This window comes from Cucurbita pepo, chromosome 16 (genome assembly GCF_057944985.1).
Source record: "Cucurbita pepo subsp. pepo isolate OVF chromosome 16, ASM5794498v1, whole genome shotgun sequence".
In the NCBI taxonomy this organism is placed as follows: Eukaryota; Viridiplantae; Streptophyta; class Magnoliopsida; order Cucurbitales; family Cucurbitaceae; genus Cucurbita; species Cucurbita pepo.
The window spans coordinates 2,954,954-2,980,492 of record NC_141813.1 but is presented as its reverse complement, the minus strand read 5'-3'; the positions used below and the strand labels follow the sequence as shown (position 1 = coordinate 2,980,492).

The window sequence follows — 25,539 nt, the reverse complement described above, 5'->3', positions numbered from 1 at the left end:
ACTAGACCACTGGTGCTTCTAAATTTAGTCATATCCGTAACTTACTCGTATTTTGGTCATGCAGTTCTTCCGAAGCCCTTAACTTTTCGTTCACCTCTCGATTTAAAAAAATGAAAACAGAAAATCTCGATAGTGCTACACATGTCATGTTTAAATTTAACTGATATTGTGGCAAACCCTAGTTTTCAAATTATGCGCACTAATATCATCATCCCTAATCTTCGGGATCCACCAGTCGAGAATCGAACTCGGGTCTGTACCGTGGCAGGGTACTATTCTACCACTAGACCACTGGTGCTTCTAAATTCAGTCATATCCATAACTTACTCGTATTTTGGTCATGCAGTTCTTCCGAAGCCCTTAACTTTTCGTTCACCTCTCGATTTAAAAAAATGAAAACAGAAAATCTCGATAGTGCTACACATGTCATGTTTAAATTTAACTTATATTGTGGCAAACCTAGTTTTCAAATTATGCGCACTAATATAATCATAATTAATCTTTGGGATGCACCATTCGAGAATCGAACTCGGGTCTGTACCGTGGCAGGGTACTATTCTACCACTAGACCACTGGTGCTTCTAAATTTAGTCATATCCATAACTTACTCGTATTTTGGTCATGCAGTTCTTCCGAAGCCCTTAACTTTTCGTTCACCTCTCGATTTAAAAAAATAAAAACAGAAAATCTCGATAGTGCAACCTAGTTTTAAAATTATGCGCACTAATATCATCATAGCTAATCTTCGGGATGCACCAGCCGAGAATCAAACTCGGCCGTGGCAGGGTACTATTCTACCACTAGACCACTGGTGCTTCTAAATTTAGTCATATCCATAATTTACTCGTATTTTGGTCATGTAGTTCTTCCGAAGCCCTTAACTTTTCGTTCACCTCTCGATTTAAAAAAATGAAAATAGAAAATCTCGATAGTGCTACACGTGTCATGTTTAAATTTAACTGATATTGTGGCAAACCCTAAGTTTCAAATTATGCGCAATAATATCATCATAGCTAATCTTCGAGATGCACCAGCCGAGAATCGAACTCGGGTCTGTACCGTGGCAGGGTACTATTCTACCACTAGACCACTGGTGCTTCTAAATTTAGTCCTATCCGTAACTTACTCGTATTTTGGTCATGCAGTTCTTCCGAAGCCCTTAACTTTTCGTTCACCTCTCGATTTAAAAAAATGAAAACAGAAAATCTCGATAGTGCTACACATGTCATGTTTAAATTTAACTGATATTGTGGCAAACCCTAGTTTATAAATTATGCGCACTAATATCATCATCCCTAATCTTCGGGATCCACCAGTCGAGAATCGAACTCGGGTCTGTACCGTGGAAGGGTACTATTCTACCACTAGACCACTGGTGCTTCTAAATTTAGTCATATCCATAACTTACTCGTATTTTGGTCATGCAGTTCTTCCGAAGCCCTTAACTCGGGTCTGTACCGTGGGTGGCAGGGTACTATTCTACCACTAGACCACTGGTGCTTCTAAATTTAGTCATATCCATAACTTACTCGTATTTTGGTCATGCAGTTCTTCCGAAGCCCTTAACTTTTCGTTTACCTCTCGATTTAAAAAAATGAAAACAGAAAATCTCGATAGTGCTACACGTGTCATGTTTAAATTTAACTAATTATGCGCACTAATATAATCATCCCTAATCTTCGGGATGCACCAGCCGAGAATCGAACTCGGGTCTGTACCGTGGCAGGGTACTATTCTACCACTAGACCACTGGTGCTTCTAAATTCAGTCATATCCATAACTTACTCGTATTTTGGTCATGTAGTTCTTCCGAAGCCCTTAACTTTTCGTTCACCTCTCGATTTAAAAAAATGAAAACAGAAAATCTCGATAGTGCTACACGTGTCATGTTTAAATTTAACTGATATTGTGGCAAACCCTAGCTTTCAAATTATGCGCACTAATATCATCATAGCTAATTATCGGGATCTACCAGCCGAGAATCGAACTCAGGTCTGTACCGTGGCAGGGTACTATTCTACCACTAGACCACTGGTGCTTCTAAATTCAGTCATATCCATAACCTACTCGTATTTTTGTCATGTAGTTCTTCCGAAGCCATTAACTTTTCGTTCACCTCTCGATTTAAAAAAATGAAAACAGAAAATCTCGATAGTGCTACACGTGTCATGTTTAAATTTAACTAATATTGTGCCAAACCCTAGTTTTCAAATTATGCGCACTAATATAATCATAGCTAATCTTTGGGATGCACCAGCCGAGAATCGAACTCGGGTCTGTACCGTGGCAGGGTACTATTCTACCACTAGACCACTGGTGCTTCTAAATTTAGTCATATCCATAACTTACTCGTATTTTGGTCATGCTGTTCTTCCAAAGCCCTTAACTTAACTTTTCGTTCACCTCTCGATTTAAAAAAATGAAAACAGAAAATCTCGATAGTGCTACACGTGTCATGTTTAAATTTAACTAATATTGTGGCAAACCCTAGTTTTCAAATTATGCGCACACTAATATCATCATAGCTAATCATCGGGATCCACCAGCCGAGAATCGAACTCAGGTCTGTACCGTGGCAGGGTACTATTCTACCACTAGACCACTGGTGCTTCTAAATTCAGTCATATCCATAACTTACTCGTATTTTGGTCATGTAGTTCTTCCGAAGCCCTTAACTTTTCGTTCACCTCTCGATTTAAAAAAATGAAAACAGGAAATCTCGATAGTGCTACACGTGTCATGTTTAAATTTAACTAATATTGTGCCAAACCCTAGTTTTCAAATTATGCGCACTAATATAATCATAGCTAATCTTTGGGATGCACCAGCCGAGAATCGCACTCGGGTCTGTACCGTGGCAGGGTACTATTCTACCACTAGACCACTGGTGCTTCTAAATTTAGTCATATCCGTAACTTACTCGTATTTTGGTCATGCAGTTCTTCCGAAGCCCTTAACTTTTCGTTCACCTCTCGATTTAAAAAAATGAAAACAGAAAATCTCGATAGTGCTACACATGTCATGTTTAAATTTAACTGATATTGTGGCAAACCCTAGTTTTCAAATTATGCGCACTAATATCATCATCCCTAATCTTCGGGATCCACCAGTCGAGAATCGAACTCGGGTCTGTACCGTGGCAGGGTACTATTCTACCACTAGACCACTGGTGCTTCTAAATTCAGTCATATCCATAACTTACTCGTATTTTGGTCATGCAGTTCTTCCGAAGCCCTTAACTTTTCGTTCACCTCTCGATTTAAAAAAATGAAAACAGAAAATCTCGATAGTGCTACACATGTCATGTTTAAATTTAACTGATATTGTGGCAAACCTAGTTTTCAAATTATGCGCACTAATATAATCATAATTAATCTTTGGGATGCACCATCCGAGAATCGAACTCTGGTCTGTACCGTGGCAGGGTACTATTCTACCACTAGACCACTGGTGCTTCTAAATTTAGTCATATCCATAACTTACTCGTATTTTGGTCATGCAGTTCTTCCGAAGCCCTTAACTTTTCGTTCACCTCTCGATTTAAAAAAATAAAAACAGAAAATCTCGATAGTGCAACCCTAGTTTTAAAATTATGCGCACTAATATCATCATAGCTAATCTTCGGGATGCACCAGCCGAGAATCAAACTCGGCCGTGGCAGGGTACTATTCTACCACTAGACCACTGGTGCTTCTAAATTTAGTCATATCCATAATTTACTCGTATTTTGGTCATGTAGTTCTTCCGAAGCCCTTAACTTTTCGTTCACCTCTCGATTTAAAAAAAATGAAAATAGAAAATCTCGATAGTGCTACACGTGTCATGTTTAAATTTAACTGATATTGTGGCAAACCCTAAGTTTCAAATTATGCGCAATAATATCATCATAGCTAATCTTCGAGATGCACCAGCCGAGAATCGAACTCGGGTCTGTACCGTGGCAGGGTACTATTCTACCACTAGACCACTGGTGCTTCTAAATTTAGTCCTATCCGTAACTTACTCGTATTTTGGTCATGCAGTTCTTCCGAAGCCCTTAACTTTTCGTTCACCTCTCGATTTAAAAAAATGAAAACAGAAAATCTCGATAGTGCTACACATGTCATGTTTAAATTTAACTGATATTGTGGCAAACCCTAGTTTATAAATTATGCGCACTAATATCATCATCCCTAATCTTCGGGATCCACCAGTCGAGAATCGAACTCGGGTCTGTACCGTGGAAGGGTACTATTCTACCACTAGACCACTGGTGCTTCTAAATTTAGTCATATCCATAACTTACTCGTATTTTGGTCATGCAGTTCTTCCGAAGCCCTTAACTCGGGTCTGTACCGTGGGTGGCAGGGTACTATTCTACCACTAGACCACTGGTGCTTCTAAATTTAGTCATATCCATAACTTACTCGTATTTTGGTCATGCAGTTCTTCCGAAGCCCTTAACTTTTCGTTTACCTCTCGATTTAAAAAAATGAAAACAGAAAATCTCGATAGTGCTACACGTGTCATGTTTAAATTTAACTAATTATGCGCACTAATATAATCATCCCTAATCTTCGGGATGCACCAGCCGAGAATCGAACTCGGGTCTGTACCGTGGCAGGGTACTATTCTACCACTAGACCACTGGTGCTTCTAAATTCAGTCATATCCATAACTTACTCGTATTTTGGTCATGTAGTTCTTCCGAAGCCCTTAACTTTTCGTTCACCTCTCGATTTAAAAAAATGAAAACAGAAAATCTCGATAGTGCTACACGTGTCATGTTTAAATTTAACTGATATTTTGGCAAACCCTAGCTTTCAAATTATGCGCACTAATATCATCATAGCTAATTATCGGGATCTACCAGCCGAGAATCGAACTCAGGTCTGTACCGTGGCAGGGTACTATTCTACCACTAGACCACTGGTGCTTCTAAATTCAGTCATATCCATAACCTACTCGTATTTTTGTCATGTAGTTCTTCCGAAGCCATTAACTTTTCGTTCACCTCTCGATTTAAAAAAATGAAAACAGAAAATCTCGATAGTGCTACACGTGTCATGTTTAAATTTAACTAATATTGTGCCAAACCCTAGTTTTCAAATTATGCGCACTAATATAATCATAGCTAATCTTTGGGATGCACCAGCCGAGAATCGAACTCGGGTCTGTACCGTGGCAGGGTACTATTCTACCACTAGACCACTGGTGCTTCTAAATTTAGTCATATCCATAACTTACTCGTATTTTGGTCATGCTGTTCTTCCAAAGCCCTTAACTTAACTTTTCGTTCACCTCTCGATTTAAAAAAATGAAAACAGAAAATCTCGATAGTGCTACACGTGTCATGTTTAAATTTAACTAATATTGTGGCAAACCCTAGTTTTCAAATTATGCGCACTAATATAATCATAATTAATCTTTGGGATGCACCATCCGAGAATCGAACTCTGGTCTGTACCGTGGCAGGGTACTATTCTACCACTAGACCACTGGTGCTTCTAAATTTAGTCATATCCATAACTTACTCGTATTTTGGTCATGCAGTTCTTCCGAAGCCCTTAACTTTTCGTTCACCTCTCGATTTAAAAAAATAAAAACAGAAAATCTCGATAGTGCAACCCTAGTTTTAAAATTATGCGCACTAATATCATCATAGCTAATCTTCGGGATGCACCAGCCGAGAATCAAACTCGGCCGTGGCAGGGTACTATTCTACCACTAGACCACTGGTGCTTCTAAATTTAGTCATATCCATAATTTACTCGTATTTTGGTCATGTAGTTCTTCCGAAGCCCTTAACTTTTCGTTCACCTCTCGATTTAAAAAAATGAAAATAGAAAATCTCGATAGTGCTACACGTGTCATGTTTAAATTTAACTGATATTGTGGCAAACCCTAAGTTTCAAATTATGCGCAATAATATCATCATAGCTAATCTTCGAGATGCACCAGCCGAGAATCGAACTCGGGTCTGTACCGTGGCAGGGTACTATTCTACCACTAGACCACTGGTGCTTCTAAATTTAGTCCTATCCGTAACTTACTCGTATTTTGGTCATGCAGTTCTTCCGAAGCCCTTAACTTTTCGTTCACCTCTCGATTTAAAAAAATGAAAACAGAAAATCTCGATAGTGCTACACATGTCATGTTTAAATTTAACTGATATTGTGGCAAACCCTAGTTTATAAATTATGCGCACTAATATCATCATCCCTAATCTTCGGGATCCACCAGTCGAGAATCGAACTCGGGTCTGTACCGTGGAAGGGTACTATTCTACCACTAGACCACTGGTGCTTCTAAATTTAGTCATATCCATAACTTACTCGTATTTTGGTCATGCAGTTCTTCCGAAGCCCTTAACTCGGGTCTGTACCGTGGGTGGCAGGGTACTATTCTACCACTAGACCACTGGTGCTTCTAAATTTAGTCATATCCATAACTTACTCGTATTTTGGTCATGCAGTTCTTCCGAAGCCCTTAACTTTTCGTTTACCTCTCGATTTAAAAAAATGAAAACAGAAAATCTCGATAGTGCTACACGTGTCATGTTTAAATTTAACTAATTATGCGCACTAATATAATCATCCCTAATCTTCGGGATGCACCAGCCGAGAATCGAACTCGGGTCTGTACCGTGGCAGGGTACTATTCTACCACTAGACCACTGGTGCTTCTAAATTTAGTCATATCCATAACTTACTCGTATTTTGGTCATGTAGTTCTTCCGAAGCCCTTAACTTTTCGTTCACCTCTCGATTTAAAAAAATGAAAACAGAAAATCTCGATAGTGCTACACGTGTCATGTTTAAATTTAACTGATATTGTGGCAAACCCTAGCTTTCAAATTATGCGCACTAATATCATCATAGCTAATTATCGGGATCTACCAGCCGAGAATCGAACTCAGGTCTGTACCGTGGCAGGGTACTATTCTACCACTAGACCACTGGTGCTTCTAAATTCAGTCATATCCATAACCTACTCGTATTTTTGTCATGTAGTTCTTCCGAAGCCATTAACTTTTCGTTCACCTCTCGATTTAAAAAAATGAAAACAGAAAATCTCGATAGTGCTACACGTGTCATGTTTAAATTTAACTAATATTGTGCCAAACCCTAGTTTTCAAATTATGCGCACTAATATAATCATAGCTAATCTTTGGGATGCACCAGCCGAGAATCGAACTCGGGTCTGTACCGTGGCAGGGTACTATTCTACCACTAGACCACTGGTGCTTCTAAATTTAGTCATATCCATAACTTACTCGTATTTTGGTCATGCTGTTCTTCCAAAGCCCTTAACTTAACTTTTCGTTCACCTCTCGATTTAAAAAAATGAAAACAGAAAATCTCGATAGTGCTACACGTGTCATGTTTAAATTTAACTAATATTGTGGCAAACCCTAGTTTTCAAATTATGCGCACTAATATAATCATAGTTAATCTTTGGGATGCACCATCCGAGAATCGAACTCGGGTCTGTACCGTGGCAGGGTACTATTCTACCACTAGACCACTGGTGCTTCTAAATTTAGTCATATCCATAACTTACTCGTATTTTGGTCATGCAGTTCTTCCGAAGCCCTTAACTTTTCGTTCACCTCTCGATTTAAAAAAATAAAAACAGAAAATCTCGATAGTGCAACCCTAGTTTTAAAATTATGCGCACTAATATCATCATAGCTAATCTTCGGGATGCACCAGCCGAGAATCAAACTCGGCCGTGGCAGGGTACTATTCTACCACTAGACCACTGGTGCTTCTAAATTTAGTCATATCCATAACTTACTCGTATTTTGGTCATGTAGTTCTTCCGAAGCCCTTAACTTTTCGTTCACCTCTCGATTTAAAAAAATGAAAATAGAAAATCTCGATAGTGCTACACGTGTCATGTTTAAATTTAACTGATATTGTGGCAAACCCTAAGTTTCAAATTATGCGCAATAATATCATCATAGCTAATCTTCGAGATGCACCAGCCGAGAATCGAACTCGGGTCTGTACCGTGGCAGGGTACTATTCTACCACTAGACCACTGGTGCTTCTAAATTTAGTCCTATCCGTAACTTACTCGTATTTTGGTCATGCAGTTCTTCCGAAGCCCTTAACTTTTCGTTCACCTCTCGATTTAAAAAAATGAAAACAGAAAATCTCGATAGTTCTACACGTGTCATGTTTAAATTTAACTGATATTGTGGCAAACCCAAGTTTTCAAATTATGCGCAGTAATATCATCATAGCTAATCTTTGGTATGCACCAACCGAGAATCGAACTCGGGTCGGTACCGTGGCAGGTTACTATTCTACCACTAGACCACTGGTGCTTCTAAATTTAGTCATATCCGTAACTTACTCGTATTTGGGTCATGCAGTTCTTCCGAAGCCCTTAACTTTTCGTTCACCTCTCGATTTAAAAAAATGAAAACAGAAAATCTTGATAGTGCTACACGTGTTGTGGCAAACCCTAGTTTTCAAATTATGCACGCACTAATATCATCATAGCTAATCTTCGCGGTCCACCAGTCGAGAATCGAACTCGGGTCTGTACCGTGGCAGGGTACTATTCTACCACTAGACCACTGGTGCTTCTAAATTTAGTCATATCAATAACTTACTCGTATTTTGGTCATGCAGTTCTTCCGAAGCCCTTAACTTTTCGTTCACCTCTCGATTTAAAAAAATGAAAACAGAAAATCTCGATAGTGCTACACGTGTCATCTATAAATTTAACTGATATTGTGGCAAACCCTAAGTTTCAAATTATGCGCACTAATATCATCATAGCTAATCTTCGAGATGCACCAGCCGAGAATTGAACTCGGGTCTGTACCGTGGCAGGGTACTATTCTACCAATAGACCACTAGTGCTTCTAAATTTAGTCATATCCATAACTTACTCGTATTTTGGTCATGCAGTTCTTCCGAAGCCCTTAACTTTTCGTTCACCTCTCGATTTAAAAAAATGAAAAAAGAAAATCTCGATAGTGCTACACGTGTCATGTTTAAATTTAACTGATAAATTATGCGCACTAATATCATCATAGCTAATCATCGGGATCCACCAGCCGAGAATCGAACTCAGGTCTGTACCGTGGCAGGGTACTATTCTACCACTAGACCACTGGTGCTTCTAAATTTAGTCATATCCATAACTTACTCGTATTTTGGTCATGTAGTTCTTCCGAAGCCCTTAACTTTTCGTTCACCTCTCGATTTAAAAAAATGAAAACAGAAAATCTCGATAGTGCTACACGTGTCATGTTTAAATTTAACTAATATTGTGGCAAACCCTAGTTTTCAAATTATGCGCACTAATATAATCATAGCTAATCTTTGGGATGCACCAGCCGAGAATCGAACTCGGGTCTGTACCGTGGCAGGGTACTATTCTACCACTAGACCACTGGTGCTTCTAAATTTAGTCATATCCGTAACTTACTCGTATTTTGGTCATGCAATTCTTCCGAAGCCCTTAACTTTTCGTTCACCTCTCGATTTAAAAAAATGAAAACAGAAAATCTCGATAGTGCTACACATGTCATGTTTAAATTTAACTGATATTGTGGCAAACCCTAGTTTATAAATTATGCGCACTAATATCATCATCCCTAATCTTCGGGATCCACCAGTCGAGAATCGAACTCGGGTCTGTACCGTGGAAGGGTACTATTCTACCACTAGACCACTGGTGCTTCTAAATTTAGTCATATCCATAACTTACTCGTATTTTGGTCATGCAGTTCTTCCGAAGCCCTTAACTCGGGTCTGTACCGTGGGTGGCAGGGTACTATTCTACCACTAGACCACTGGTGCTTCTAAATTTAGTCATATCCATAACTTACTCGTATTTTTGTCATGCAGTTCTTCCGAAGCCCTTAACTTTTCGTTTACCTCTCGATTTAAAAAAATGAAAACAGAAAATCTCGATAGTGCTACACGTGTCATGTTTAAATTTAACTAATTATGCGCACTAATATAATCATCCCTAATCTTCGGGATGCACCAGCCGAGAATCGAACTCGGGTCTGTACCGTGGTAGGGTACTATTCTACCACTAGACCACTGGTGCTTCTAAATTCAGTCATATCCATAACTTACTCGTATTTTGGTCATGTAGTTCTTCCGAAGCCCTTAACTTTTCGTTCACCGCTCGATTTAAAAAAATGAAAACAGAAAATCTCGATAGTGCTACACGTGTCATGTTTAAATTTAACTGATATTGTGGCAAACCCTAGCTTTCAAATTATGCGCACTAATATCATCATAGCTAATTATCGGGATCTACCAGCCGAGAATCGAACTCAGGTCTGTACCGTGGCAGGGTACTATTCTACCACTAGACCACTGGTGCTTCTAAATTCAGTCATATCCATAACTTACTCGTATTTTGGTCATGTAGTTCTTCCGAAGCCATTAACTTTTCGTTCACCTCTCGATTTAAAAAAATGAAAACAGAAAATCTCGATAGTGCTACACGTGTCATGTTTAAATTTAACTAATATTGTGCCAAACCCTAGTTTTCAAATTATGCGCACTAATATAATCATAGCTAATCTTTGGGATGCACCAGCCGAGAATCGAACTCGGGTCTGTACCGTGGCAGGGTACTATTCTACCACTAGACCACTGGTGCTTCTAAATTTAGTCATATCCGTAACTTACTCGTATTTTGGTCATGCAATTCTTCCGAAGCCCTTAACTTTTCGTTCACCTCTCGATTTAAAAAAATGAAAACAGAAAATCTCGATAGTGCTACACATGTCATGTTTAAATTTAACTGATATTGTGGCAAACCCTAGTTTATAAATTATGCGCACTAATATTATCATAGCTAATCTTTGTTTATAAATTATGCGCACTAATATTATCATAGCTAATCTTTGGGATGCACCAGCCGAGAATCGAACTCGGGTCTGTACCGTGGCAGGGTACTATTCTACCACTAGACCACTGGTGCTTCTAAATTCAATCATATCCATAACTTACTCGTATTTTGGTCATGTAGTTCTTCCGAAGCCCTTAACTTTTCGTTCACCTCTCGATTTAAAAAAATGAAAACAGAAAATCTCGATAGTGCTACACGTGTCATGTTTAAATTTAACTAATATTGTGCCAAACCCTAGTTTTCAAATTATGCGCACTAATATAATCATAGCTAATCTTTGGGATGCACCAGCCGAGAATCGAACTCGGGTCTGTACCGTGGCAGGGTACTATTCTACCACTAGACCACTGGTGCTTCTAAATTTAGTCATATCCGTAACTTACTCGTATTTTGGTCATGCAATTCTTCCGAAGCCCTTAACTTTTCGTTCACCTCTCGATTTAAAAAAATGAAAACAGAAAATCTCGATAGTGCTACACATGTCTTGTTTAAATTTAACTAATATTGTGGCAAACCCTAGTTTATAAATTATGCGCACTAATATTATCATAGCTAATCTTTGGGATGCACCAGCCGAGAATCGAACTCGGGTCTGTACCGTGGCAGGGTACTATTCTACCACTAGACCACTGGTGCTTCTAAATTCAGTCATATCCATAACTTACTCGTATTTTGGTCATGTAGTTCTTCCGAAGCCCTTAACTTTTCGTTCACCTCTCGATTTAAAAAAATGAAAACAGAAAATCTCGATAGTGCTACACGTGTCATGTTTAAATTTAACGAATATTGTGGCAAACCCTAGTTTTCAAATTATGCGCACTAATATAATCATAGCTAATCTTTGGGATGCACCAGCCGAGAATCGAACTCGGGTCTGTACCGCGGCAGGGTACTATTCTACCACTAGACCACTGGTGCTTCTAAATTTAGTCATATCCGTAACTTACTCGTATTTTGGTCATGCAGTTCTTCCGAAGCCCTTAACTTTTCGTTCACCTCTCGATTTAAAAAAATGAAAACAGAAAATCTCGATAGTGCTACACATGTCATGTTTAAATTTAACTGATATTGTGGCAAACCCTAGTTTTCAAATTATGCGCACTAATATCATCATCCCTAATCTTCGGGATCCACCAGTCAAGAATCGAACTCGGGTCTGTACCGTGGCAGGGTACTATTCTACCACTAGACCACTGGTGCTTCTAAATTTAGTCATATCCATAACTTACTCGTATTTTGGTCATGCAGTTCTTCCGAAGCCCTTAACTTTTCGTTCACCTCTCGATTTAAAAAAATGAAAACAGAAAATCTCGATAGTGCTACACATGTCATGTTTCTGGTGCTTCTAAATTTAGTCATATCCATAACTTACTCGTATTTTGGTCATGCAGTTCTTCCGAAGCCCTTAACTTTTCGTTCACCTCTCGATTTAAAAAAATGAAAACAGAAAATCTCGATAGTGCTACACATGTCATGTTTAAATTTAACTGATATTGTGGCAAACCTAGTTTTCAAATTATGCGCACTAATATTATCATAGCTAATCTTCGGGATGCACCAGCCGAGAATCGAACTCAGGTCTGTAGCGTGGCAGGGTACTATTCTACCACTAGACCACTGGTGCTTCTAAATTTAGTGATATCCATAACTTACTCGTATTTTGGTCATGCTGTTCTTCCAAAGCCCTTAACTTAACTTTTCGTTCACCTCTCGATTTAAAAAAATGAAGACAGAAAATCTCGATAGTGCTACACGTGTCATCTATAAATTTAACTGATATTGTGGCAAACCCTAAGTTTCAAATTATGCGCACTAATATCATCATAGCTGATCTTCGGGATGCACCAGCCGAGAATCGAACTCGGTTTTGTACCGTGGCAGGGTACTATTCTACCACTAGACCACTGGTGCTTCTAAATTTAGTCATATCCATAACTTACTCGTATTTTGCTCATGCAGTTCTTCCGAAGCCCTTAACTTTTCGTTCACCTCTCGATTTAAAAAAATGAAAACAGAAAATCTCGATAGTGCTACACGTGTCATCTATTAATTTAACTGATATTGTGTCAAACCCTAAGTTTCAAATTATGCGCACTAATATCATCATAGCTAATCTTCGTGATGCACCAGCCGAGAATCGAACTCAGGTCTGTACCGTGGCAGGGTACTATTCTACCACTAGACAACTGGTGCTTCTAAATTTAGTCATATCCATAACTTACTCGTATTTTTGTCATGCAGTTCTTCCGAAGCCCTTAACTTTTCGTTCACCTCTCGATTTAAAAAAATGAAAACAGAAAATCTCGATAGTGGACAACATGTTTTAGCGGTGACTTTTGGCTAGTAAAAAAAAAAATGAACTTTTCGTCGCCTGAGAGATTCAAACTCTCACTGGGAAACCCCTTGTACTTAGCAGGCACACGCCTTAACCACTTGGCCAAAGCGACTTTTTTGTTTTAGGAATGAATCTTGAAGAGGCTCTAGGGACAAGAAAGATAGATGATTAATGAGGAATCAATTACAACTTCGGGACCTATACGGTAGCTTAGAGCGCAGTAAAGGGTAAGCCCAACGTCCTATAGACCAAAGGAAAGTCGTGGAAACCTAGTAGAAGAAGGAAGCGATGAGGGCCTACAAGTAGGTTGGTTACTAAGTATATTTTTATACTTACACCTTTCCCCTTATCTAGTGTACTGGTCAACGTGGGGATATGCTCGGGAGCTCTACCATCACAAAGGGCCATGAATTAGTTGTATAATTTTTTGGGTTGATTTTGAATTCTTTTGTATCCCAAGCCCTAAACCAGGGGAACAAAACATTCCATATATAAGGGTGTGAATTCCTCTATTAGATCGTGAGATAACGGGCCAAAGTGGACAACATGTTTTAGCGGTGACTTTTGGGCTAGTAAAAAAAAAATGGACTTTTCGTTGCCTGAGAGATTCAAACTCTCACTGGGAAACCCCATGTACTTAGCAGGCACACGCCTTAACCACTTGGCCAAAGCGACTTTTTTGTTTTAGGAATGAATCTCGAAGAGGCACTAGGGACAAGAAAGATAGATGATTAATGAGGAATCAATTACAACTTCGGGACCTATACGGTAGCTTAGAGCGCAGTAAAGGGTAAGCCCAACGTCCTATAGACCAAAGGAAAGTCGTGGAAACCTAGTAGAAGAAGGAAGCGATTAGCGCCTACAAGTAGGTTGGTTCCTAAGTATATTTTTATACTTACACCTTCCTCCTTTTCTAGTGTATTGGTCAAGGTGGGGAGATGCTCGGGAGCACTACCATCACAGAGGGTGTCGACCCGGAGTGTGGTTAGTTTTATTCGACCTCGGCCATGATTTAGTTGTATAATTTTTTGGGTTAATTTTGAATTCTTTTGTATCCCAAGCCCTTTTCCCCGTTTGTATATAACTTGAAATTTCTGACACACGTGTTGTATGTCTTTTAAAGTGTAAAAATTTATCTTTTTATCGCTTCCATCCCAGTTCCAACATCGGTTTGAGAGGGAAACAAAGGTTTGAGTGGGGAACAAAACATTCCAAGCGTGTGAATACCTCTATGAGATCGTGAGGTAACGGGCCAAAATGGACAACATGTTTTAGCAGTGGCCTTTGGCTAGTAAAAAAAAATGAATTTTTCGTCGCCTAAGAGATTTAAACTCTCACGGAGAAACCCTATGTACTTAGCAGGCACACGCCTTAACAACTCAGCCAAAGAAACTTTTTTGTTTTAGGAACAAATCTCGAAGAGGCAATAGGGACAACAAAGGTAGATGATTAATGAGGAATCAATTACAATTTCGGGACATACACGGTAGCTTAGAGTGCAGTAAAGGGTAAGCCCAACGTCCTATAGACCAAAGGAATGTCGTGGAAACCTAGTAGAAGAAGGAAGCAATGAGGGTCTACAAATAAGTTGGTTACTAAGTATATTTTTATACTTTCACCTTTCTCCTTTTCTAGTGTACATGTCAAGGTGGGGAAATGCTCGGGAGCTCTACTATCATAGAGGGGTGTCGACCCGGAGTGTTGTTAGTTGTATTTGACATGGGCCATGGATTTGTTATATAATTTTGATTTGGACAAAGAAGTGTCAGGGAGGATATTCATTTGTTCCAAATCAAATTAAATGGGACAAGTTACCAATCCTCGAGTCAATCATTGCGGCCTATTTCTGAGTCTTGCATCTTTCTTGAAAATTCAATAATTTCTTGAAAGTCTAAAAATGCAAACCAATCAAAGGCGGTCTATTTTTTTACGGATATTTTCATTACTGAGGAGACAAGAGTGAAAGACAACTTGGATGTTATTGACCAATCGTAAAGACAAGTTAAAGACAAGTTGGACGTGATTAACATACACTCTCCAACTTGAGAGGGAGTGTTGAGATATATTATTTATGGAATATATCTTAGATATTATATGTTAATATTCTTCCATTTATGATTTGATTTAGAGTATATTTTATTTTATTCAGTATTTAATTATTTTATATTTTCCTCATTTGTACTAGCTTGTATCCTATTTAAAGGATATCAATATCAATGATAATACACACCTTCCCAATTATATTCCTATTTAAAGGATATCAATATCAATGATAATACACACCTTCCCAATTATATTTTCTATCTCATTCTTAACAGCCTACAAGTAGGTTGGTTACTAAGTATATTTTTATACTTACACCTTTCTCCTTTTCTAGTGTACTGGTCAAGGTGTGGAGATGCTCGAGAGCTCTACTATCACACAGGGGTGTCGACCCGGAGTGTTGTTAGTTGTATTCGACATGGGCCATGAATTAGTTGTATAATTTTTTGGGTTGATTTGGAATTCTTTTGTATCCCAAGCCCTTTTTCCCATTTGTAAATAACTTCAAATTTCTGACACAGGTGTTGTGTAAAAAATTTATCTTTTCTTCGCTTCCATCCCATATCTAACATCGGTTTGAGAGGGGAATGGTGTTGTATGTCTTCCATCCCATATCCAACATCGGTTTGAGAGGGGAATGGTGTTGTATGTCTTTTAAACTCTCGCAGGGAAACCCCATGTACTTAGCAGGGACACACCTTAACCACTCAGCCAGAGCGTCTTTTTTGTTTTAGGAAGGAATCTCGAAGAGGCACTAGGGTTGAACACAACTCTCAGTGGAAAACACTCGCACACTTTATTAAGACCAATCGAGAAGAGATTTACAAAACACTCGGTAGAAACTACTACCTTGTATTGCTTGTGATTTTTTGGGATTATGAACTAAATAGGATGGAGGGGTATTTATAGTGGAGGGTAGTCAATCTATTCCTAAAATTTCTCAACCTTTTTCCTAATATATCTAAATCATTTTCCTAAATTTATTTCTAAAATCCTAAATCATAAATATAATTATTCATACAATAATGGTTGGCTTGACTTTATTGGGCTAGTGATGACATTTTAACACTCCCCCTCAGCACTAGTCCTCATTCGTTGCACCATGTTGAGCTGACAACGAAAACTCTCATGTTAGATCTTTTGTAAACACATTTGCTACTTGGTTATCTGTATTCTTCCTTCATCGCTTTCTACCAAGCCTCTTCATATGTCTCTGACTTATTATCTTCGTCTTCTACAATAGTTGTGTTGGTATACTTAGGATTTGACCTTTGGATTCTATTTGATCGCCTAAGTTGTTGATGTGTCGTCTCATTTCTATCAGATTCTCTTGATTGAATCACTTTTTGTTCGTCAATATCAATGTCACTTGGATCTTTAGGCACATCAACATTTAAATGAATGTGCGTAGTTAGCTCCCCCATCTTCTGTTGTAAATTTTTTTCGATTTTGTTTGAATCGAGTAAGTCTTTCTTCTCTAAGGACCACCATGAAGATGCTTCATCGAAAACTACATCTCTTGATGTATAGTATTTTTCACTTGTTGGATCACAACACTTCCACCCTTTCCTTTGATTGTCATATCCAACAAATATGCACTTGACTGCTTTCTTGTCAAACTTGCTACGTAGATGGTCAAGCACAAATACATAGCAAACACAACCAAATACTCAGAAGTAGCTAACTGTAGGTTTCATGTCCCATAGTATCTCAAATGGTGAGACAAACCCTAGCCTTGGTTGGGGAAGTTTGTCGATCACATGGGCAGCCCGTTCGCATAGCTTCAACTCAAAATCTTCCTGGAACATTCTTTGCATGTAACATGCTTCGACAGATTTCTGCAAGATGTTGATTTTTTCTTTCTGCTACACCATTTTGTTGTGGCGTGTTGGCACATGTAGACTGACGTCCTATCCCACACTCGTGTAAATATTGATCAAATTCATTTGACGTGTATTCTCCACCATTGTCTGAACGTAGACAACAGATCTTCTCTCCTATTTCTCCTTTGATCATCATCTTGAATTCTTGAAATTTCGAAAATGTGTCAGACTTTTCTTTCATAAAGAAAATCCACACATATCTTGAGTAATCGTCAATGAATGTCACCATATACCGCATTCCGCTGATCGATGCTTGTTTGACTGGACCAAACAAATCAGAGTGAATTAACTCTAATGGTTTCTTCGCTTTGAAACTTGACTCTTTGTATGGTAATTGATGAGCTTTACCATATTGGAATCCAACACACAACGTCTGTTTTGACTTCAAGTTGAGGGAGACCTTTGAGCATGGATTTTTCCATAATCAGCTTTAACTTGTGGTAGCCAACATGTCCCAGTCTTGCATGCCATAGATCTGTTGTCTCATTCTTCCGTGTCTTGTCAAGATAGGCAGACTCTGCAGATAGAACGTAAATGGAATCCACTCTTCGTCCTTCTATTGTCGGCTTTCCTGTTATCTTAATATCTTCATAGACTTTCACATCTTTTGGCCCAAACAAGACATAGTTTCCTGATGTTGTTAGTTGTGAAACTGACAACAAATTCTTCTTTATTCCTGCTACATGATAGACATTATGTAGTGACACTACATCAGATTTATTGCCAGGCATGATTGTCGTATTGCCGATCTGAGCAATTGACAACTGTGTGTTATTTTCTGTGCATAACATACGACTTCCTTTGTACTCTTTCTTGTCTTGCAATTTCCTCTAATCGCCAGTCATGTGATTTGAGCATCATGAATCAACGATCCAATCATTCTCATAATCGATATGGTCTCCCATCATCGCCGTGAGTGCTTGCTCATCTTCTTCTAAGGCATACAATATCTCTGCATCCCATTCCTCCTCCATCTCCATGTTGGAGGATGCCACATTGCTCTCGATAGATTTTTTCTTGGACCAACAATCTCTGGACATGTGGCCCTTCCTCGCACAATTGTAGCAAATACCCTCAAATCTTTTTCCTTGAGAACTTTGGTTGTCGTTCTTCTGAGCTCTCATTGGTTGTACAATTTCTTGGTGACTTCTTCTTTTGTCACCATTGTATCCGCGTTTTGTAGATGACCTATTATTGCTCTGGCTTTCACTTGTGTAGAGTGCTTCTTCTTCACCCTTCAATGTGATGTCTCCCATTTGTTTAGCCATGACTTCTTGGTTGGCTAACAAATTTTCGAACTCTACAAGTGATGGTTGCGTGGGTCATCCTTGTATAGCAATAATGAAGCTTCGATAGTCTGGTCGCAATCCGTGGATTATGATCCTCTTCATTTGAGATTCTACAATGGCAGACTTCGGGTCTAGTTCAATAATCTCCCGATAAATCGGCTTGACCTTGTGGAAGTACTGAGCAATCATCATGTCACGTTGTGAAATTGACAACAACTCGTTCTCCAGAAGTTGTAGTCTTGTATCGTTCTTCTTTGAGAACAACATCACGAACGTGTCCCATGCTTCTTTCGGTGTCTTGTCATCCCAAATATGCTCTAACATCCCTTCTTCGATTGTGGTCTTCAGGGCAAACATTGCTTTGCCTGCTTTGATTCTCCATTTGCGCAAGGCGCCGTTAGAATCATCCTCTAGCGGTGTAGTTTCGCACCCGCCAACGATCTCCCAAAGATCATGTCCTTGTAAATAGGACATCATGCATGTTGCCCACGTATTGTAGTTGTTGTTGTTGAGTTTCTTGATTTCTCCAACGATTTGAAAATCACCCATCGTGTTGGTTATGTTGGGTTTTATGTCCTAAAACTCATAGTTTGTAAACAAAGATATATTCTATTTTCAATAAAGTTATTATTGATGTTTATTCAGTAAAAATTGTTATTGAATAAAGTGAACTTTACGATCATTAATCTAAATCCAATAAACTAAGAACACTATGGCTATAGTATGACTACTTGAACTATATGTAGAGACATAAGAGTGGATCAAGTTCAAGTATATAGTCAAAATGATCTATAGTATAAGGATAAGGCTGAGTACCTTATTCTGGGGACACTATGGATGCGGCCCACTTTTGTATATGATATAAACAATGTGATCACTAAATTGTGCATGTGGAGACATGTGAGTGGGGGCGTCCTATGCAATGAGTATTGCATAAGATCGGACCATGAAGAAAACCACTCTCACTTTATAAAGTTGTTTACTTTGTGACTGATTTTCTTTTCATTCGATAACCTAGGTAACTCGGTCTTAATCCTAAGCTAACCATGAACTCCTGTTTATTCGGAATTATCCTTAGATTTGCACGGGTGAGAGTGGTTCTAGTTCGCCGACTCAACAGGCCTCCCATTTCAGGGGTAAGACTGGGTGAATGGCTGGGGACGTGGGGTGCAAGACGGAATTCACTCCTACCCACTTTTAGGGATAGAAGAAAGGTAGTTCCCTTAAGCACTGACTCCAGGTCTTGAACAAGGGGCCCCACCCTCTCATTGGCCTGAGAAGGATTCGGTTTACTGGTTGGACCACAAACCAATTGTTCATTAGAGGATCAGTGAGACATAAGGAACACGAAGTAACTTCAGGGGTAAAACGGTAAATTGACCCAGCTCTAGTTACGAACAACCTGTGAAGGATCGACTTACTAATCATGGTTATATCAGATGGACAGAAATATATCTATAGTGAGGGGAGTGCAACTACTAGGCTATAGTGGAGTGTCCTAGTAGTTAACGAATGTTGGTTAACCAGGATAATGAGTTTAATCGGTTAATCTTGGATCGTTGGAGCCCATGATCTATAGGTCCATTAGGTCCCTCTGCTAGCTCATATCGGACTAAACAATAGAACAGTGTGACGAGTGAGTTCGAAGTGTTCGAATTCAAATTAGGGAATATGCGTTACATATATACGATATATTTAACCGCAATTTTGTTTTATTTACGAATTAAACGAAAAGAGAGAATCTGAGATATTTAAATAAGATTTAAATATCTTAATCAATTATGTGTCGGAATTGATTGGGATTGACATTTGAATTAATATTAAATATTAATTAAATAGTTTAATTAATCATTTAATGTTACTTTAATTTGAAATTCATTATTCAAATTAATAGTTTGAATTAAAATGAATAAAGTCAAAATGTTGACTTTCATCTAATGGAAAAATCCATGTTAGTGGAATTTTGAGGTGTCAAAATTTTGTTTAACCAAACTTATGTTTGCCAAATAAACCCCACAAGTTTGAGTGGAATTTTGAGTGTCAAAATTTGGTTAACTCAAACATGCATGCTTGCCACATAATCCCAAACATTTGAGTGGAATTTTAAGTGTCAAAATTTGGTGATCTCAAGTTTGCATGAACATGCAAACTTGACTCTTTAAATAGAGTGATCATGATACTTGGAAGGGATTCTTGATCTTGATGAAAAACCTTGAGAAAAACCTCTCACAAACACTCTCTTTCACATATACAAAATCCCTCCCAAGTTTAGTCACTCACAGGATTCCACAATCCCGTTCTAAGGCCGGAGGATAGTGGAGAAGACACTAGTGGTGGTTCGAAACCAGTTCGTGAGGCAAAAGGAGTTTGAACTACAAAAGGTTAGTATTTAAACTCATTAAGTTTTAATACTTATGAACATGCTAGTTATTTACAATAATTGATGTTCTAAAAGCGCCTAAGATCCAAATTGCTTCCGCATGTGTTATATTAACACCATCAGGTTATGCATCAGTAATACCAAACAAGCTCTTTCGAAACCAGACTTGCAGAGTCACAGACTACTCACGACACAAAAGAAACTCACTCACTACTAATCTCACGAAATCGTTTCTGATGTGGAAGATCAGACAGAGCTGCAACCACAGAGCATACTAAGAATTCCAAGAGATCAGATAACCTACATTAACCTCGCTCTGGTACCAGCTTGTTGAACACAACTCTCTGTGGGAAACACTCGCACACTTTATTAAGACCAATCGAGAAGAGATTTACAAAACACTCGGTAGAAACTACTACCTTGTATTGCTTGTGATTTCTTGGGATGATGAACTAAATAGGATGGAGGGGTATTTATACTAGAGGTAGTCAATCTATTCCTAAAATTTCTAACCTTTTCCCTAAAATACCTAAATCATTTTCATAAATTTATTCCTAAAATCCCTAAATCATTTTCTTAAATTTATTTTTAAAATTCTAAATCATAAATATAATTATTCATACAATAATTGTTGGGCTTGACCCTATTGGGCTAGTGATGACATTTTAACACTAGGGACAACAAAGGTAGATGATTAATGAAGAATCGATTACAACTTGGGGACCTACATGGTAGCTTAGAGCGCAGTAAAGGGTAAGCTCAAACTTCCTATAGACCAAAAGAAAGTCGTGGAAACCTAGTAGAAGAAGGAAGCGATGAAGGCCTACAAGTAGGTTGGTTACTAAATATATTTTTATACTTACACCTTTCTCCTTTTCTAGTGTACTGGTCAAGGTGGGGAGATGCTTGGGAGCTCTACTATTACAGAGGGGTGTCGACTCGGAGTGTTATTAGTCGTATTCGTCCTGGGCCATGAATTAGTTGTATAATTTTTTGGGTTGATTTTGAATTCTTTTGTATCCCAAGCCCTCTTTCCCGTTTGTAAATAATTTATAATTTCTGACACAAGTGTTGATGTTTCAGTTCGAATATAACTAACAAATGTTGGGATTTGCGCCCTAAATCTTCCTAATTAATTATTTAGTTTTTTAACAGTAACTTTTATTATTTTATTTGTAATTTAATTGTTATCCATGTATGAAAATCCTTGGTTATTAATGTAATCTTGAACCGTATGTGGTTGACATAAACCTAAGCAGTCTATAGTATATGGATAAGGTTGGGTGCCTTATCCTGGTAACACCATTGATACGATCCAATTTGTAATCGTTACAGATGATGTTATCCAAATCGTTCATGTGGGGACATGTAAATGGGGGTATCCTATACAATGAGTTTGTATAAGACTGGTCCAATAAATATATAATCTCTCTTTGTAAATCCGTTAATTGAGAAGATTAATTTTTCACATGATGATCATATGCGACTCGATCTTAATCCTGAGTGAGTTATGAACTCCTGCCTGTGAGGGCTTGTCCTTTAATTTTCATGGGTAAGAATGGCTCTTTTAGCCGAGTCATTATGTCTACCATTTGGGGACTTGACCAAATAGGGAGTTTGGGAACATAATATCATGAGATGGAACTCACTCCTTTCCATATAATGAAAGTAGGTTAGTTATTCTCAAGTACTGATTTCGGGACTTGAACAATGGGCCCCACCCTCTCATTGGTCGGAGAGGGACTTGATTTATGATTGGATCATAAACAAATTGTTCACTAGAGAATCAGTTATACTTAAGGTGAAAGATGTAATTACAGGGGTAAAATGGACTTTTGACCCAGCTGTAATTATGAACAACTCGTGAAACATCGACTTGCTTGTAATAGTTATATCAATGGACATAACTTGTCCTACAGTGCATAAGAGTGCAACTCTAGTCTATAGTGGAGTGACCTATAGTTAATGATTGAAAATTGATTAATTAAAGACTTTAATTAATTAATTTTATATCATTTGAGCTTATAATCTGTAGGTCCATAAGGTCCTCTTACCTAGAACAACGCTAGAAGGTTTAATATATTTGAAAGAAAATTTGAAAGGTTCAAATTGATATTTAATATATTAGATAGGAAAATTTGAAAAAGTAAATTTAATTTGAAGAGTTCAAAGGAATATTTAACCCATTAGATAGGTTAAATATAACTGGAGAAAAATATATTAATTTGAAGGGTTCAAATTAATATTTAATATATTAAATATATTAAAAGAAAAAAATATTTATGGTATTTGATACCATTAAATATTAAATCAATTAAAGTATTTTAATATATTAAGTGAAAATATATTTGAAATTTGAATTCAAATTAGTTAAATATATATTATGATATCTTATTATATCTAAATATGATTTGTATAAGATATTATATCCTAATATATTAAATATGCAAATATATTATTTGGCAAATATTCTCCAAGAATTCCTATAAATATGACTCTCGGGTTGACCCAAAGACACACGATCTCTCTCACTTTCTCTGGAGAATGAAATTACATCTCCATAGAATTCTCGAAACTCTTCTTCTCCAATCCCTTTGGAATTTTCTTTCAAGAGGCTCCCACAAGCCTTGGCTTTTTGTTCGAGTCATAGCAAGGAAGAACTTGTGGAATATGAAGAACGTTTGCATGGTTGAAATACTTCAACAAGTATTACAAGCTAGGGTTTGTAGGGTTTGTACAAAGGTAGAGTTCTTACTCTTCGAGTTTATTGCTTTTGTTTTAATTCATAATAAAAATCAAAACGGTTCTCAATGCTTACACTACGTGGATGAAGAGTTCATTCCCGGTTCTCAATGCTTACACTACGTGGATGAAGAGTTCATTCCCTTCAGTTATTATAGGACGTAATTAACGTTGGCCAAGGCCATCGAGGCAAGTGACCGTACTGTTGAAGTTAGCTTACTGTGTGTTGACAAACCCCCAAGTTTTTACATTATGCACTACTATCATCATAGCTAATATTCAGGATGCAGGAGCCGAGAATCAAACTCTGGTCTATACTGTGGCTAGGTACTATTCTACCACTTAACCACTTATGATTCTACCTTTAGGCATATCCATAACATACTCGTATTTTGGTCATGCAGTTCTTAGTTCTTCCGAAGTCTTTACCTTTTAGTTTCACCTCTCTATTTAAAAAGAAAAAAAAAAAAAAAAAAACTCGATAGTGTTACTCGACGAAGACTCACGCTTGAGTTTGAATCCGGGCAAATACACGTTTTTTTTTTCTTTTATATATATATATTTTTAAAAATACCTTACTAACAAAGAATTATATGTTCATAAATTATATACATGCAAATACATGTTTTTTGTTTCTTTTATATTATATATATATTTGTTTTTTTTCTTTTATATTATATATATTTTTTAAAAAATACCTTACTAACAAACCATTATATTTTCATAAATTATATATATGCAAATACATGTTTTTTTTTCTTATATATATATATATATATTAAAATACCGTACTAATAAACAATTATATGTTCATAAATTATATATATAAGTATTAAAGATAGATAAATAATTGTAAATTTTAGTTTAAATATATTTAAAGAATTCTATACATTATGTTTCATAGACAAGTAATTTTAAATTTTAATTTAAATATATTTAAAGATATACTAGTAATTCTAAATTCTAATGTATTTATTTTCTATATGTAAAACATTATTATTTCACAATTTATATATATATATTAAAATTTTCTATTTTAACACATTTTCAAGAAATGTGTGGCATTCTTTAGTTACATGTTTATTTTCTATATGTTCTTGAAGATGCACCAACCAAGAATCGAATTCGGGTTTTATATCACGGTAGGGTACTATTCTACCACTAGACCACTGGTGCTTCTTCTTTAGACAGATCCACAACGGACTCATATTTTAGAAATGTAGTTCTTACGAAGCCCTTAACTTTTAGTTTCACATCTCGATTTAAAAAAAAAATAATAACTCTTCAAAATGCACTATCCGAGAATCAAACTAGGGTCTATACCATGGCGAGGTACTATTCTACCACTAGACCACAAGTGCTTTTACCATTAAGCATATCCATTACGTACTTGTATTTTTGTCACGCAGTTCTTCCGAAGCCCTTAACTTTTAGTTTCACCTCTCGATCTAAAAAAAAAAAAAAAAAGCTCGATACTGCTACTCATGTAAACCCAAGTTTTTACATATGCACTACTATCAACAAAGCAAATCTTCAGGATACACGAGCCGAGAATCAAACTCTGGTCTATACTGTGGCTGGGTATTATTCTACCACTTAACCACTGGTGCTTCTACCTTTAGGCATATCCATAACGTACTCGTATTTTGGTCATGAAGTTCTTCCGAAGCCACTTTTAGTTTCACCTCTGGAATAAAAAAAAAAAAAAAAAAAAAAAAACTCGATAGTGCTACTCGTGTCATCTAGAAATTTAAATGATATTGTGACAAAAATAAGTTTTTACATTATGCACTACTATCATCATCATAGCAAATCTTCAGGATGCACCTATCGAGAATTAAACTCAGGTCTGTACCGTTGCAGGGACCACTAGACTACTGGTGCTTCTACCTTTAAACATATCCATAATGTACTCGTATTTTGGTCATGCAGTTCTTCCGAAGCCCTTAACTTTTAGTTTCAATAGTTCTACTCGTGTCATCTAGAAGTTTT

General features: G+C 37.4%; 1 protein-coding gene and 2 non-coding genes across 3 annotated transcripts; all 3 read right to left on the bottom strand.

Moving 5' to 3' along the window:
• Nucleotides 1–9,988: 9,988 nt before the first annotated feature.
• Nucleotides 9,989–10,059, bottom strand: TRNAG-ACC (transfer RNA glycine (anticodon ACC)). Its single transcript has one exon. It is a non-coding gene; the product is annotated as a tRNA-Gly (tRNA).
• A 3,181-nt stretch (nt 10,060–13,240) lies between these two features.
• On the bottom strand, nt 13,241–13,322 carry TRNAS-GCU (transfer RNA serine (anticodon GCU)). Its single transcript has one exon. It is a non-coding gene; the product is annotated as a tRNA-Ser (tRNA).
• Nucleotides 13,323–18,458: 5,136 nt separating this feature from the next.
• On the bottom strand, nt 18,459–18,974 carry LOC147787824 (uncharacterized). Its single transcript, XM_087118746.1, has one exon. The coding sequence runs from the start codon at nt 18,972–18,974 to the stop codon at nt 18,459–18,461; it is 516 nt and encodes a 171-aa protein (XP_086974872.1).
• Between the last annotated feature and the right edge of the window lie 6,565 nt (nt 18,975–25,539).